The 11,494-nt window shown below is 39.3% G+C and overlaps 1 protein-coding gene across 1 annotated transcript; it reads left to right on the plus strand.

The window, feature by feature from the left end:
- The first annotated feature begins 2,142 nt into the window (after positions 1–2,142).
- LOC148907494 (SRSF protein kinase 3-like) lies at positions 2,143–9,270 on the plus strand. The gene is made up of 7 exons (XM_089035352.1): positions 2,143–2,216; positions 2,296–2,405; positions 3,189–3,296; positions 4,664–4,733; positions 5,641–5,733; positions 6,739–6,772; positions 7,032–9,270. The coding sequence occupies exons 1-7, from the start codon at positions 2,186–2,188 to the stop codon at positions 7,186–7,188; spliced, it is 603 nt and encodes a 200-aa protein (XP_088891478.1). The 5' UTR covers positions 2,143–2,185; the 3' UTR covers positions 7,189–9,270.
- The last annotated feature ends 2,224 nt before the right edge of the window (positions 9,271–11,494 follow it).

Genomic DNA, 11,494 nt, shown 5'->3' on the forward strand with positions numbered 1-11,494 from the left:
TTTCCAGCATCATGTGAAACAAAAATATCTCTAAAAAGAAAAAGAAGAAAATGAAGAAAAAAATTAAAAATTTTAAAAAAGCAAATAGAAAAAAAAAAACAAAAAGTTTTACCGCAAGATTGAGATTGAACAGTGCTGCTACAGGAATGTGAAGAGGATTGTGAAGCAGACGGCCGAAGAAAGAAAAAAGGACCACAGAAAAAATGTCAGGATGACTGTTTGTCGAGGAATCGTCTAAGAACTTGTCAGCTAGAATGATGAAATCAGAGATGAATTCTGATAATGAAGCGCCAAGTGAACTAAATAAGAACTTGAGAAGAGTTCATTGAAGAGAACTGAGTAGTTAAAATGCTACAAGAACAGTGTGTGTGGTGTCTCCTGATGAAGATGGAAAAAACAACAACAACAACAACAAACAAACTTTTAACACAGGTGAGCAGATTTTTTTTATTGGTTTGATAGGACCCTTCTCAAAAAGAAGTATTAGCTATTAACTAGCTAACTAAAATAAACTAGCGTCGGTGTTTTAATGCAAACAAGTGCAATGATTAAAAGTAAATATACACGCGAAAGATGAAAAAACTTACTGATATTCGGACGCTAGCCTTCGTCGGAGAGTTGTGGTGTGTAAGAGAAAGTAAAAGTAAGTAGTAAAAGCGAAAGAGGTGGTAGAGAAGGCGTATTTATATGATTAGAATAGGCAATAAGAAACAATGGAGCAAGGTAGGAAAGGAAACAAAAAACAAACAATCAAAAGGAAAAAAGAAAGGGTTGTTGAAAGCAAAGCGTTCATTAACACGTTGGGACTAAGAGTTGCCTAATAGGTGAAATACGCCGCATTTCGTTGTCTTGAATGTGGAACGAGGCTGCCTAACTAAAAATACTTAACAATTTTATTGGTAATGAAATTTGTTGGCATTTCTTTGTAGTTCCATGATTAGTATTCAAGACACAACTGTTAAGAAGGGTGCATCAGGGCTGATATTGTGCAAGGAGTGCCACATCCATATATCGTGAACAAAGTCAAATACGTATTATTTATTACGATATTTTTGTACAAAAAAGTGGATATTACTGGAAGTTTGCAAATTACCTGTGTCGTGTTTGGTTCTTGCCAGTAAATCTTCGCTTTTTTTTAACAAACTAAATGTTGTAACATGATACTTTTAAGGCTTGCATGGACGAGTTAATTAGGGCGTGCACTCACCTCGGCATACTGTATTCTAGGATTCAGATTCCATTCTTAAGCTTGGCATAACGTGGGTGTAGTAGAGTAAATATGGTTGTCCCCGTGATTCAAGTGTTTATGGTATATATACTTTTATACTTTTATCTTATAAAATATTTCTATATTAAAGCACTAAGCGTTTTACCAATCATTTTAGGATAAAAGAAAATATGGTTAATATTAGGATACGCTAATGTGAAATATCTTTGCCTTATGTATTACTATGCAGAGAGACGAATAGTTTTTCTAATCATTGCATTTATGAACGGTTCGGCAGGTGTGGCTACAGAGCTATCTACAGCACTATTTTGTCCTAATACCCTGGCGCTGCAGGTTCGATTCTCTACTGTCTGCTTGCATATGTCAAGTTCAAGTGTTTATTCTCATCCCTTGCCACGAGGTTTTTCTTCTGGTTACTCTGTCTTTCCTCCCTCTGTAAAAATTCAACATGAGTGATGAGTCTTATGTAGTCAAATGTGTGGCGCAAACATCATGGAAGGCAGAGTGATGGTTGTAAAATATTGATTTTTTTATTGCACTGAATAATGTTGAGGTCCTCATTAACCGTTGTTTGAACCATATTAAGCCCCGTTTACGCTGGCGATTTTTGCTGCGATTTTTGTGGCTATTTTGCGGAAATATGAAATCTTTTGTCTCATCCTTCAAAAGAGACATTCGTCTAGGAAAATCTTGGTATCCTGAAAAAAACTTTACAAGTAAATTCTTTACCATTATTTATTATGGACAAAATCGCAGCAAAAATCGCCGCAAAAATCGCTAGTGTAAACGGGGCTTTAAGCTCTTTTTGTAAATAATAGATATGATACCACAGATCTTGGGCTCTTTCTCTTTTGCTTCCTTAAATAATGCGTTATTGTTATTCTTTTTCTCTTTTCTTCATATCTGCTAGAAATAGAAAAACCCTCAATTAATGGTGATGACAATAGTTCTGATCTGATGGAAGAAGAGCCTCCGTTAGACCAAAAAGGTAAGACACCATATTTACACAGTCCTCTAGTAAAGTGTACCATTTCCTATGAATAACAAAATGTCTGTCTTTCCTTCAGCATCCATTTCTCCGTATCACGAAAGTACCGAAGGGGACCAAGAGGAAGTTGATTTTGATGAAGATGATATTAGAGTTAAGATTGCTGATCTTGGGAATGCATGCTGGACGGTATGTATTAGATATTAACTATGATATTACCAAGAGAAAAAGAAACTAAGACAAGGAATCTCTGGTATTCATGCTTGTAACCTTCATAGGCACCGTTTGAGGCTATTTTCAGAATCACATTTGCCATTATTTGTTTTTCTGCACCCACATACTGCACGCTCTCTTTGTTGTTTGCTCATCACGTTTTCTTGAAAAACACAAGGAAACAGAAGCAAACAGGGAGCATGCAGTATGTGCAGCACGTGCGTGCAAAAAAAAAAAAAAAAAAAACTCGAGTGCTCATGATGGGGCGCGGGGATTCCTTCTCTTACTTCATTTTCTCTTGGTATAACATTGCGTTTATATACTATTTATACAATGTTTTTGAGTAGCATACTATGAAGCTGCATGAGCCTTCAGGCACGTGAGTATAAAAGAAAATATACGATAATTATGGCTGATTGGCTGGCTGGAGGATATGCCATTCTTTGCAGCCGAGTGCTGATTGGCTGGCTAGAGGGTATGCTATTCCTGTTGCTGAGTGTTCATTGGCTGGCAGAAAGTAAGCCATTGTGGCAGAGTGCTGATTGGTTGTCGGAGGGTATGCCATTCTTGTTGCAAAGTGCTGATTGGCTGGTAGGACGGCATACCATTTTCTTGCTGGGTGCTGATTGCTCCAATGTAGCTGGACATTGGATTTTTGTCAGCAGCTAGAATGAACTAATATCCAGATAACGTATTTCTTGCAGCAACATCTTTTCCCCACTTCCTGATCACATTACATCATTTTTCTTTCTTTTCTAGCATCATCATTTTACTGAGGAAATACAAACTCGCCAGTATCGCTGCCTGGAAGTATTAATTGGTGCTAAATATGGACCGCCATCTGATATATGGAGTACTGCATGTATGGTATGTATTACCTCGTCCAGGGAAGTCAGGTGGTTGTGGGCTACCTGTGGTTATGGGCTTGCTAATTCTATTTACTGTACGTTGGGAATCATGTTTTCCAATTTCAGACCACGTGTCATTCTCTTGAGAATAATATTCTTTGTTTGAGTTGTATCCATATATACCCCTTGCAGCACTTTGGAATGTGGCTCAATCTGGGGGACAAAGCAAAAGGTCCCAATTCTCAGGAGATTAGAATTCTTTTGTTTTTCCCCCAGTCGAACTGCTTTGATGTCACATTTAAGGGGTCTAAAGCCTGGTTCACACGAGCAACGCAAACGCAAACGCAAGCGCAAACGCAAACGCAAGAAAACTACGTGTGAACTACAGTAACACAAACGCGAACGCAAACGCAAGGAATGGAAAATTTTTCATTTTCTTGTGCTTGCGTTTGCGTTTGCGTTTTTAACGTGTGAACCGGAGAAAACGCCAACGCAAGCACAAACGCAAGACGTGGTTCACACGAGCAACGCAAACGCAAACGCAAACGCAAGGAAAATACGTGTGAACTATAAACAATCACTACTACGCATGCGTATCTTAATTTACTTGCATTTGCATTGTACGTGTGAACATTGCTTGCGTTTGCGCTTGCGTTTGCGTTGCTCGTGTGAACCAGGCTTAAACGTGTAGAGTTTTTTTGATGCGCAACTGTTAAACAAAAAAATAATATTCTAGGAAATGACACATGGTTTGAAAACATAATTACTAAGGTAAAGAGATCTATTCATGGACTTGCCGGCATATTTGAGCAGAGTTTGTAGTTGGTATTTACTTCTTTGCTTTGAAGATTTAGTTATTGTTACACTGTGCAATTTTCTCAGTAACGTGTCTCGCAATGCTTGAAAATGTAGCGTTGCAAATGGCCGAAGTAAGTAGTTACACTGCAACGCGATCTCAGCAACTTACTTTTTTGGCTCCTTGGAAGGAAATGAGAAATGTGCCCTTGTGTTCTTGTGTTCTTGTGTTCTTGAAAAATATGCCTTAAAATTGCGAGAAACGTTGTTGGAGGGGTGATGGGTGATCTTAACACTGTGCAGTGGCGTTAGCAGTTGCTGCAATCCAGTTCTACCTCGTGAAACGCTACGCGCAACAACAAAAAATGCGAGACAACCCCTGTTACACTGTCAAATTCTCCAGCAACTTGTCACACAACGGCATTGCAAAACAAATTGCTGAGAAAATTGCACAGTGTAACAGGGCCTTTTTCTCAAGGGTTTTCCTGAGTGTCGTCAGTCGTGAGCCTTTAGACAGAACATGCAATTATTTTCTAGCTACATTAACATGACGTAAAACATAGCCTTTGTTTTTGCATTTCCTTTACGCAGGCATTTGAATTGGCAACAGGAGACTTTTTATTTGAACCTCATTCAGGAGAGGACTATTCAAGAGATGAAGGTATGTATTTGTTTGCTTGTATTTTGTTTTACTTTAGCCAATGTTACACGGGACGATTCGCAACGACGATTTTTCACGATGCGCCGTTGCGCGAAAACCTGATGTCGTATAACATGCCATCTACAACGATTTTCAGATTCGGCAACGCGTTGCAAGTTTTTGATTCAGCTTCAAAAACTCGCAACACTGAATGGCGAATTTTATGTCAGTTGATTCGCGTAACAGCTTCAGCTTCATCAACGATTTTTCGCGCAACGCATACCCAAAATGCAGTTCAATACTCTCATTAAAGCGAGGCGATGTCGGCAAACAAGATGGCGGTTTTGAAATCGCCAATAATCGTCCCGTGTAACATGATGATTTTCGTTCGAACGTTGCGCAAAAAGTTGACTCGTGTAACATGTATTAAAAATCGACGAGTCGTATCGCGAAAAATCGTCGTTGCGAATCGTCCCGTGTAACATCAGCTTTTAAGGTTTTGGATTTTATATTGGCACATTAATAAGTCACATGTGCCAGTCACTAGCATGCTAGTATTTGCTCAAGAACATTGGTTTATACCGTAGTTCATCCATTCCGGTCATAAATGTCCTCGGGCTTTCTCTTTTGAATAGCCGTACGCTATAATTATTAGAGATGTCTTCATATGACTGTGAAAAGCTCACGACACGGCAAGGGAAACGCCAGATATATCATACTGCTCGAGGATTTACTCCCGATCCAATCAAATACCCAGAATATGGTTTAAACAAGACACGGTCACGCCAAGGTCACGGTACTGTCAGACCAATCACATTACGAGAGAACGATTAGCCAATTAAAATTATAGAAAACATTACGGTCACGGTAAGGCACGCTTACAGCACTGAGCTTTTTCAGATTATTTATTTCATTTCATTTATTTCAGATCATCTGGCACATATCATCGAACTTATTGGAAGAATGCCAAAACATATCGCTTTGTCTGGAAAATACTCCAAAGATTTCTTTAATAAGAAAGGTATGTACCGATCTGCCCCACATGGATAAAGAATCCTCATTAAATAACTTATATATTTACTACCACCACTCCCCGTACAGGGCTCTTCTGTGAAGTATACTCCACACACACTACCACTACATTCTATATTTACAACATACAACGCTCAACTCACATGTTGATTTTTACGGAGTTAGGAAACTGGAGAATCTGAAGAAAACCCTCGTAGCCTAGGAGAGAACAACACCCGATTAGCTCAGTTAATAAGAGCGTCGGTCGGTTGTGCGAGAGGTCGTGGTTCCTCGGCCGGACCAATACTCAGGGTCTTATAATAACTGAGGAGAAGGTGCTACCTTTGTAATAATAGTAATCTGCAAATGGTTAGACCTTCAAGTTTTCTCGGATAAGGACTTTAAACCGTAGGCCCTGTCTCCCAACCCTTCCTAACCTGCAGTAAAATGGGGGACATAAAAGAACCTGTTGAATTATTCGTGTAAGAGTAGGGGATTGTCTTCCGGTTCAACAGCCTATCCCTGTCTGGAGGCATAACACTAACGTACTATCAAATCACTCATGGTTGTAAGCTTCACGGATGCTACTAGTGCCTTAATCTGCAGTCCGTAAAGTCATCCACTGGTCACGATTGTGAAGCGCATTGAGACGTTGTATAAATGCGCTATACAAGAACCTCCGATATTACCTTCCATTAAATCAAACAAACTCAACTCACATATGATCCAGTCTGAGCCGGGGCTTGAACCCGGACCACAGTGGGGATAGACGAGCAGTAAACCACTACGCCACCCATGCCACCATCCTTGATTTAGTGATAGAATGTTTGAGACATGGATTACGTGGTCTACGCCAAATTCGTGTCTTGAGCACAGAAAATTGAAGTCTGTTTAGTGTATCGGTAAATCATTATATTTTTTTGAAAACTAGATTTTCGGATAGAGTAATGCATATTGCCTTAAACCTGCCCTAGTCATGGGTAATTAGTTCTTAATATTTTCTGTTTTCTTTCAGGTGAACTCAAACATATAACTAAGCTAAGACCTTGGTGAGTATTGGAGTGTTTGACACTCTTTCTGGAGAGCTGCTCTGCTCTGCTCTGCTCTGCTCTGCTCTGCTCTGCTCTGCTCTGCTCTGCTCTGCTCTGCTCTGCTCTGCTCTGCTCTGCTCTGCTCTGCTCTGCTCTGCTCTGCTCTGCTCTGCTCTGCTCTTCTTTCACATTCTCTGATGTTCCCCACCTTAATAAAAGGAATCCTCACTACATCCTTCTCTTCCCTCTATCAACCAACACAATGCTTACCTTTCAGGGGCTTGTATGAAGTCCTCACCGAGAAATATGAATGGCCACATAAAGAAGCCGAAGAATTAAAGTCTTTTCTTCAGCCCATGTTAGACTACAACACAGAAAGAAGAGCTACAGCTAAGCAATGTTTAGAACATCCATGGCTACGAGATGTTCAGTAAACATCGTGATAGAATCGCATAGTATTCAAGACTGCAAGCTTACAGCATGCTGTTGAATGACTTATCGCATCGGCCACTATTGCAGCTTGACGTTAAAGAGTCCAAAGTTTGAAAGACAACGTAGACGGGTAACAATAAATGATAGCGTTTGCAACATCATTTCATCAGCTACTTCAAAAAACTTTGAAGGGGTGAACGGCGATCGGTAACAAGCGATAGTGGATTGGCGATAGGAGATTCCAAGATCATTCCGAGATCCAAGAATAGCTGGAACTACTGATGTTCCTTTTTATTTTTCTTATAGATATAACACAGGTTATTGTAGAGATATTTAGTGTTGTTTGTAGTCGACGAAAACATTTTAAACACCTCAAATATTAGTGTCGAGATGTATGCCCTCCTTTCGGTCGTGCAATCGCCAAACACCGATCGCCATTCGCTGTTCGCGCCCTCAACCTTTTTGGAAATAGGTTTATGTAAAATGAGAGTGGCGATTCGTCAATGTGAGCAAAAAGACAGCATAGAGCTATATGCTTATATCTTGATGACGTTCACAGAGCTTGCAACAGAGCCTTCTCAAAATTAACTTGAGGCTAGCATGAAAATACGAATAAAGAAATCACACTTTTCTCGATGCTTTTTCCATGTTAGCCTCACATCTCACATTCAAGGTGATTTTGAAAAAGGTTCATAACCATGGTGACGGTAGTGCCACGTGTTATCCATTGATTGAATGCAAGATTACTTACGTCAATAGCTTTTCACGTGATAACTGTAACAGTAGAGCTTAGGCCCCGTCCACACGTATCCGGATATTTTTGAATCCGCTACTTTTTTGTTGCGGATTGGCCTTCCGTTCACACGTATCCGGCGAATACGGTATACGAATCGGTAACTTTTTGAATACGGTCTCCAGAGTGGAAATTTTTGAATACGGTGTGAATCCGGTGTCTTGTGGACGGTCGAATCCGTATATTTTTGAGTACGCTGACGCAAACAAACGAAAATGGCGACAATCTTTAGTGCGGGCTCTTGGTCATGTTTAAGTGCGCATGCTCTGTTAACCTAAGATTTTGAAATCCGGATACGTATTGGATACGTGTGGACGGTCTAAAACGATTCGAAAACGCTGTGTAGACGCAAAGTTTTTTAAATCCGCAACAAAAAAGGTGCGGATTCAAAAATATCCGGATACGTGGGACGAGGCCTTAGTCATATTGACTTAAATTGAAGGTGTTTTTTCTCATATTCATTTCCCAATCTTTGTGGATTGCTGTTGTTGCAAGGTTCGTATCGCTGAACTTCTAAATATCTTTTATGGAGCACTAAAAATCTCCTTGAAAACTCTTACAATGTTGCCATTTCCCGTTAGTCAAACCATAAAGTAAGCCACTGGCTACAAAAGCAAACTTTTCCAACATTTGCGCTGAAATTTCCGAGTTCTGGGGCGTAGCGAGCAAAATTGACTGCAAATCGTATTTTTTCCATTGTTTTCCAATCTTATATGGCTATGTACCTTTGAATTTGGCGGAAATTTTCGCGCCAAAACGCGTGTGCTCGCACCTCCAACTCTGGTACTCTCGCTACGCCAGAAAATGTTATGTTCAATTGGATCAATTTGGCATTGCATTGCATTTTGGGGCTGTTTTAGGTGACATATTCCCAAGATATGGCATGTATTCGTACCCTAAAAAAGCCCCAAAATGTAATGCCAACTCAAACCAGTTTTTTTCAACCTTGGAATAGCCCGGCAATGCCCTAGCATTCCATAATATTTTGTGGTGTGAGCTCTGTTCTTATCATTCCATTCCTTGTTCGGATGGACCCATTTCATTCCAAATTTTCTAGTGAAAACAGAACTGTAAATTTAAACATAAAGTAATCTCAATAACCCGATATTAATGCGAGACTTGATTGAAGCTCTGCAACAGGAAGTTACTCTGAAAACAGAGATAGGATTGTATAGAAGAATTAAGCTATTTATTATTAATCTAAAAGCGGAAATATTGTCATTATAGTCCAGCTGCTAACGTCAAAAAAAAGGTCGAATTGTTCACTTTGATGATAAAAGCATGAAACTTGGCATGATTGTTAACCTCCCTGGGACAAACATTTTTTGATATGGGGCCAAGCGAAATTCGCTTGGGACAGCAGGAATGGGCATGCCCGGAATTTCCGACATGGAAACGAGGCTACAACATAAAAACACTCTAAAATACGACAGTTTTGAGATACTTCCACCACTAAACATCGAATTTGTGTCAAGTGAGCAATTTCACTTGCTTTGAGTTGAATAATGACGATCACGTGATCGTTTAAAAAAAAATCGACTTTAGCTTGAGATCCCTGTGTCGAAAAATCAAAAAGTTCCTATTTTTGTGGCTTCTTGAGTAAGATATATAACTATAATATTTTCTGCTAATCATATAAATCGGTTTGATAAAGTATCAATTTGAAAAAGGCCTTTGTATCTTCATATTACGTATGATATGCAAATTGTATTCTTACTGCAGGTAAGAATATTATTTTGTTTCTCTTGGTTATATCCAATCAATTTTTTCTTTTTTTTTTTTTCTATATTTACCTTAGGAATTCATAACCTCTTCAACTCGTTCGTCATTTCTAAATAAAGTATGACATCGCGCTTAATTATTTGACTGAATCTATTTGAACTCGACTGAAATCTATTCGAGATAAAAGCCTGAACTTAGTCGAATGAATTACAATCAAATTAATCAAGATTAACTGCATGTCACCATAACTCTCAACTTGTATTAAGTAAAAGTTAAATAATGGAGTCAAATTAATCATTTTAGTTGAAATCTCCATGGATTGGAACAAGTGTGTCATTTGCCAGCGGAAAACAAAAGAAGGATTGCAATGTCCGGCAAATACAAAGCGCAAAGATGGGAGTGTTGGCTATACCTCATTTGCGAGTAACATTCTAGAGTTTAAAAGCATTAGTGGTGTTCCTAAATGGTCGAATCTAAGTTTACTTGACGAAGGACTAGGGATAGAAGAAACTCTTAGACAGAGAAATGCATCATGGCATAAGACGTGCCGAGACATTTTTAATAATACGAAACTTGAGCGAGCAAAGAAAAGAAAACTTTCTGGTCAGCCTGATGCTAATGAGGACGATACCCAGATTGAAAGTGACGGGAGCGTTTGCAGTCCACTCAAAACAAGAAGATCCAGAGCCACATTGTCTTCCAAAGCCCTCTACTACTACTGTTTTTACTGTGACAAGGGAGACAATCCCATAAATCTACATTCATTTTCAACATTTGATGTGAACAAAAAAGGTTGAGAGTTGTATAGATGCGGTGAATGACAACGAGTTAAAAGCAAAGTTAAATACGTGTGGAGATTTAATGGCAGCTGAGGCCAAATACCACACTAAGTGCTTGGTGAGATTATATAATCGAGCCCGGCAGACAGCAAAAGTACAACTGCAGAATGACGCAGAAAGGCCACCAATAGAATTAGAAGAGCTTGCATTTGCAGAACTTTTCGCCTATATCGACGAAAGTCTTGAATCACAAGACTTGCCTGTATTTAAATTATCTAATTTGGTGAAATACTTCTCGTTAAAGCTGTATGAGCTTGGAGTAAAGTGTGATAATAAAATTAACTCAACTCGACTTAAGGACAGGATCTTGGAAACATATTCTGACTTGACAGCTCACTACGAGGGAAGAGAAGTACTACTGGTACTGAGGCAACACATTGGAGGAGCTTTGAAGGAGGCAAAAAAAGGAAGTTCAGATGCATGGTACTTGGCCAAAGCAGCACAAATAGTACGAAGAGAAGTTCTTAAAACAGAAAACTCTTTCAATGACTCATTTTCATTAGGGTGCCAGAATGAAGCTATACTCCTGCATCTCTAAAAACCCTAGTCGGTATGATTATGAAAGGCTCTACAGCAAATGTAGATATGGCCGACAGTCAGGCCTGCTGGACAGTGTCTCAGCTCGTCGTATTTAATACCAAATCACGTCCTGTAATCGAGAAACTACTCATCATGTTCGATGGAGAGAGTGTCCACTGTCTATCTATACAGCTCTGAAAATTCACGGAATGACAAGGGATAAGAGTCTTATAGACACGTTTTATAATCTAGGAATTTGCATTTCATACGACAGGCTGCTATCTATATCTACTGACATTTCTAACAGTGTGCTAGAATTGTATGAAAGTGAAGGCATTGTTTGCCCACCCAAACTAAGAGAAGGTCTGTTCACAACGGCTGCGACAGATAATATTAACCACAATCCTAGTGCAACGACATCCCGCGATTCCTTTC

Source organism: Actinia tenebrosa, unplaced genomic scaffold (assembly GCF_029948245.1).
Source record: "Actinia tenebrosa isolate PJP-AT-01 unplaced genomic scaffold, QUT_ActTen_1.0 PGA_scaffold3__52_contigs__length_22856419, whole genome shotgun sequence".
Lineage (NCBI taxonomy): Eukaryota > Metazoa > Cnidaria > Anthozoa > Actiniaria > Actiniidae > Actinia > Actinia tenebrosa.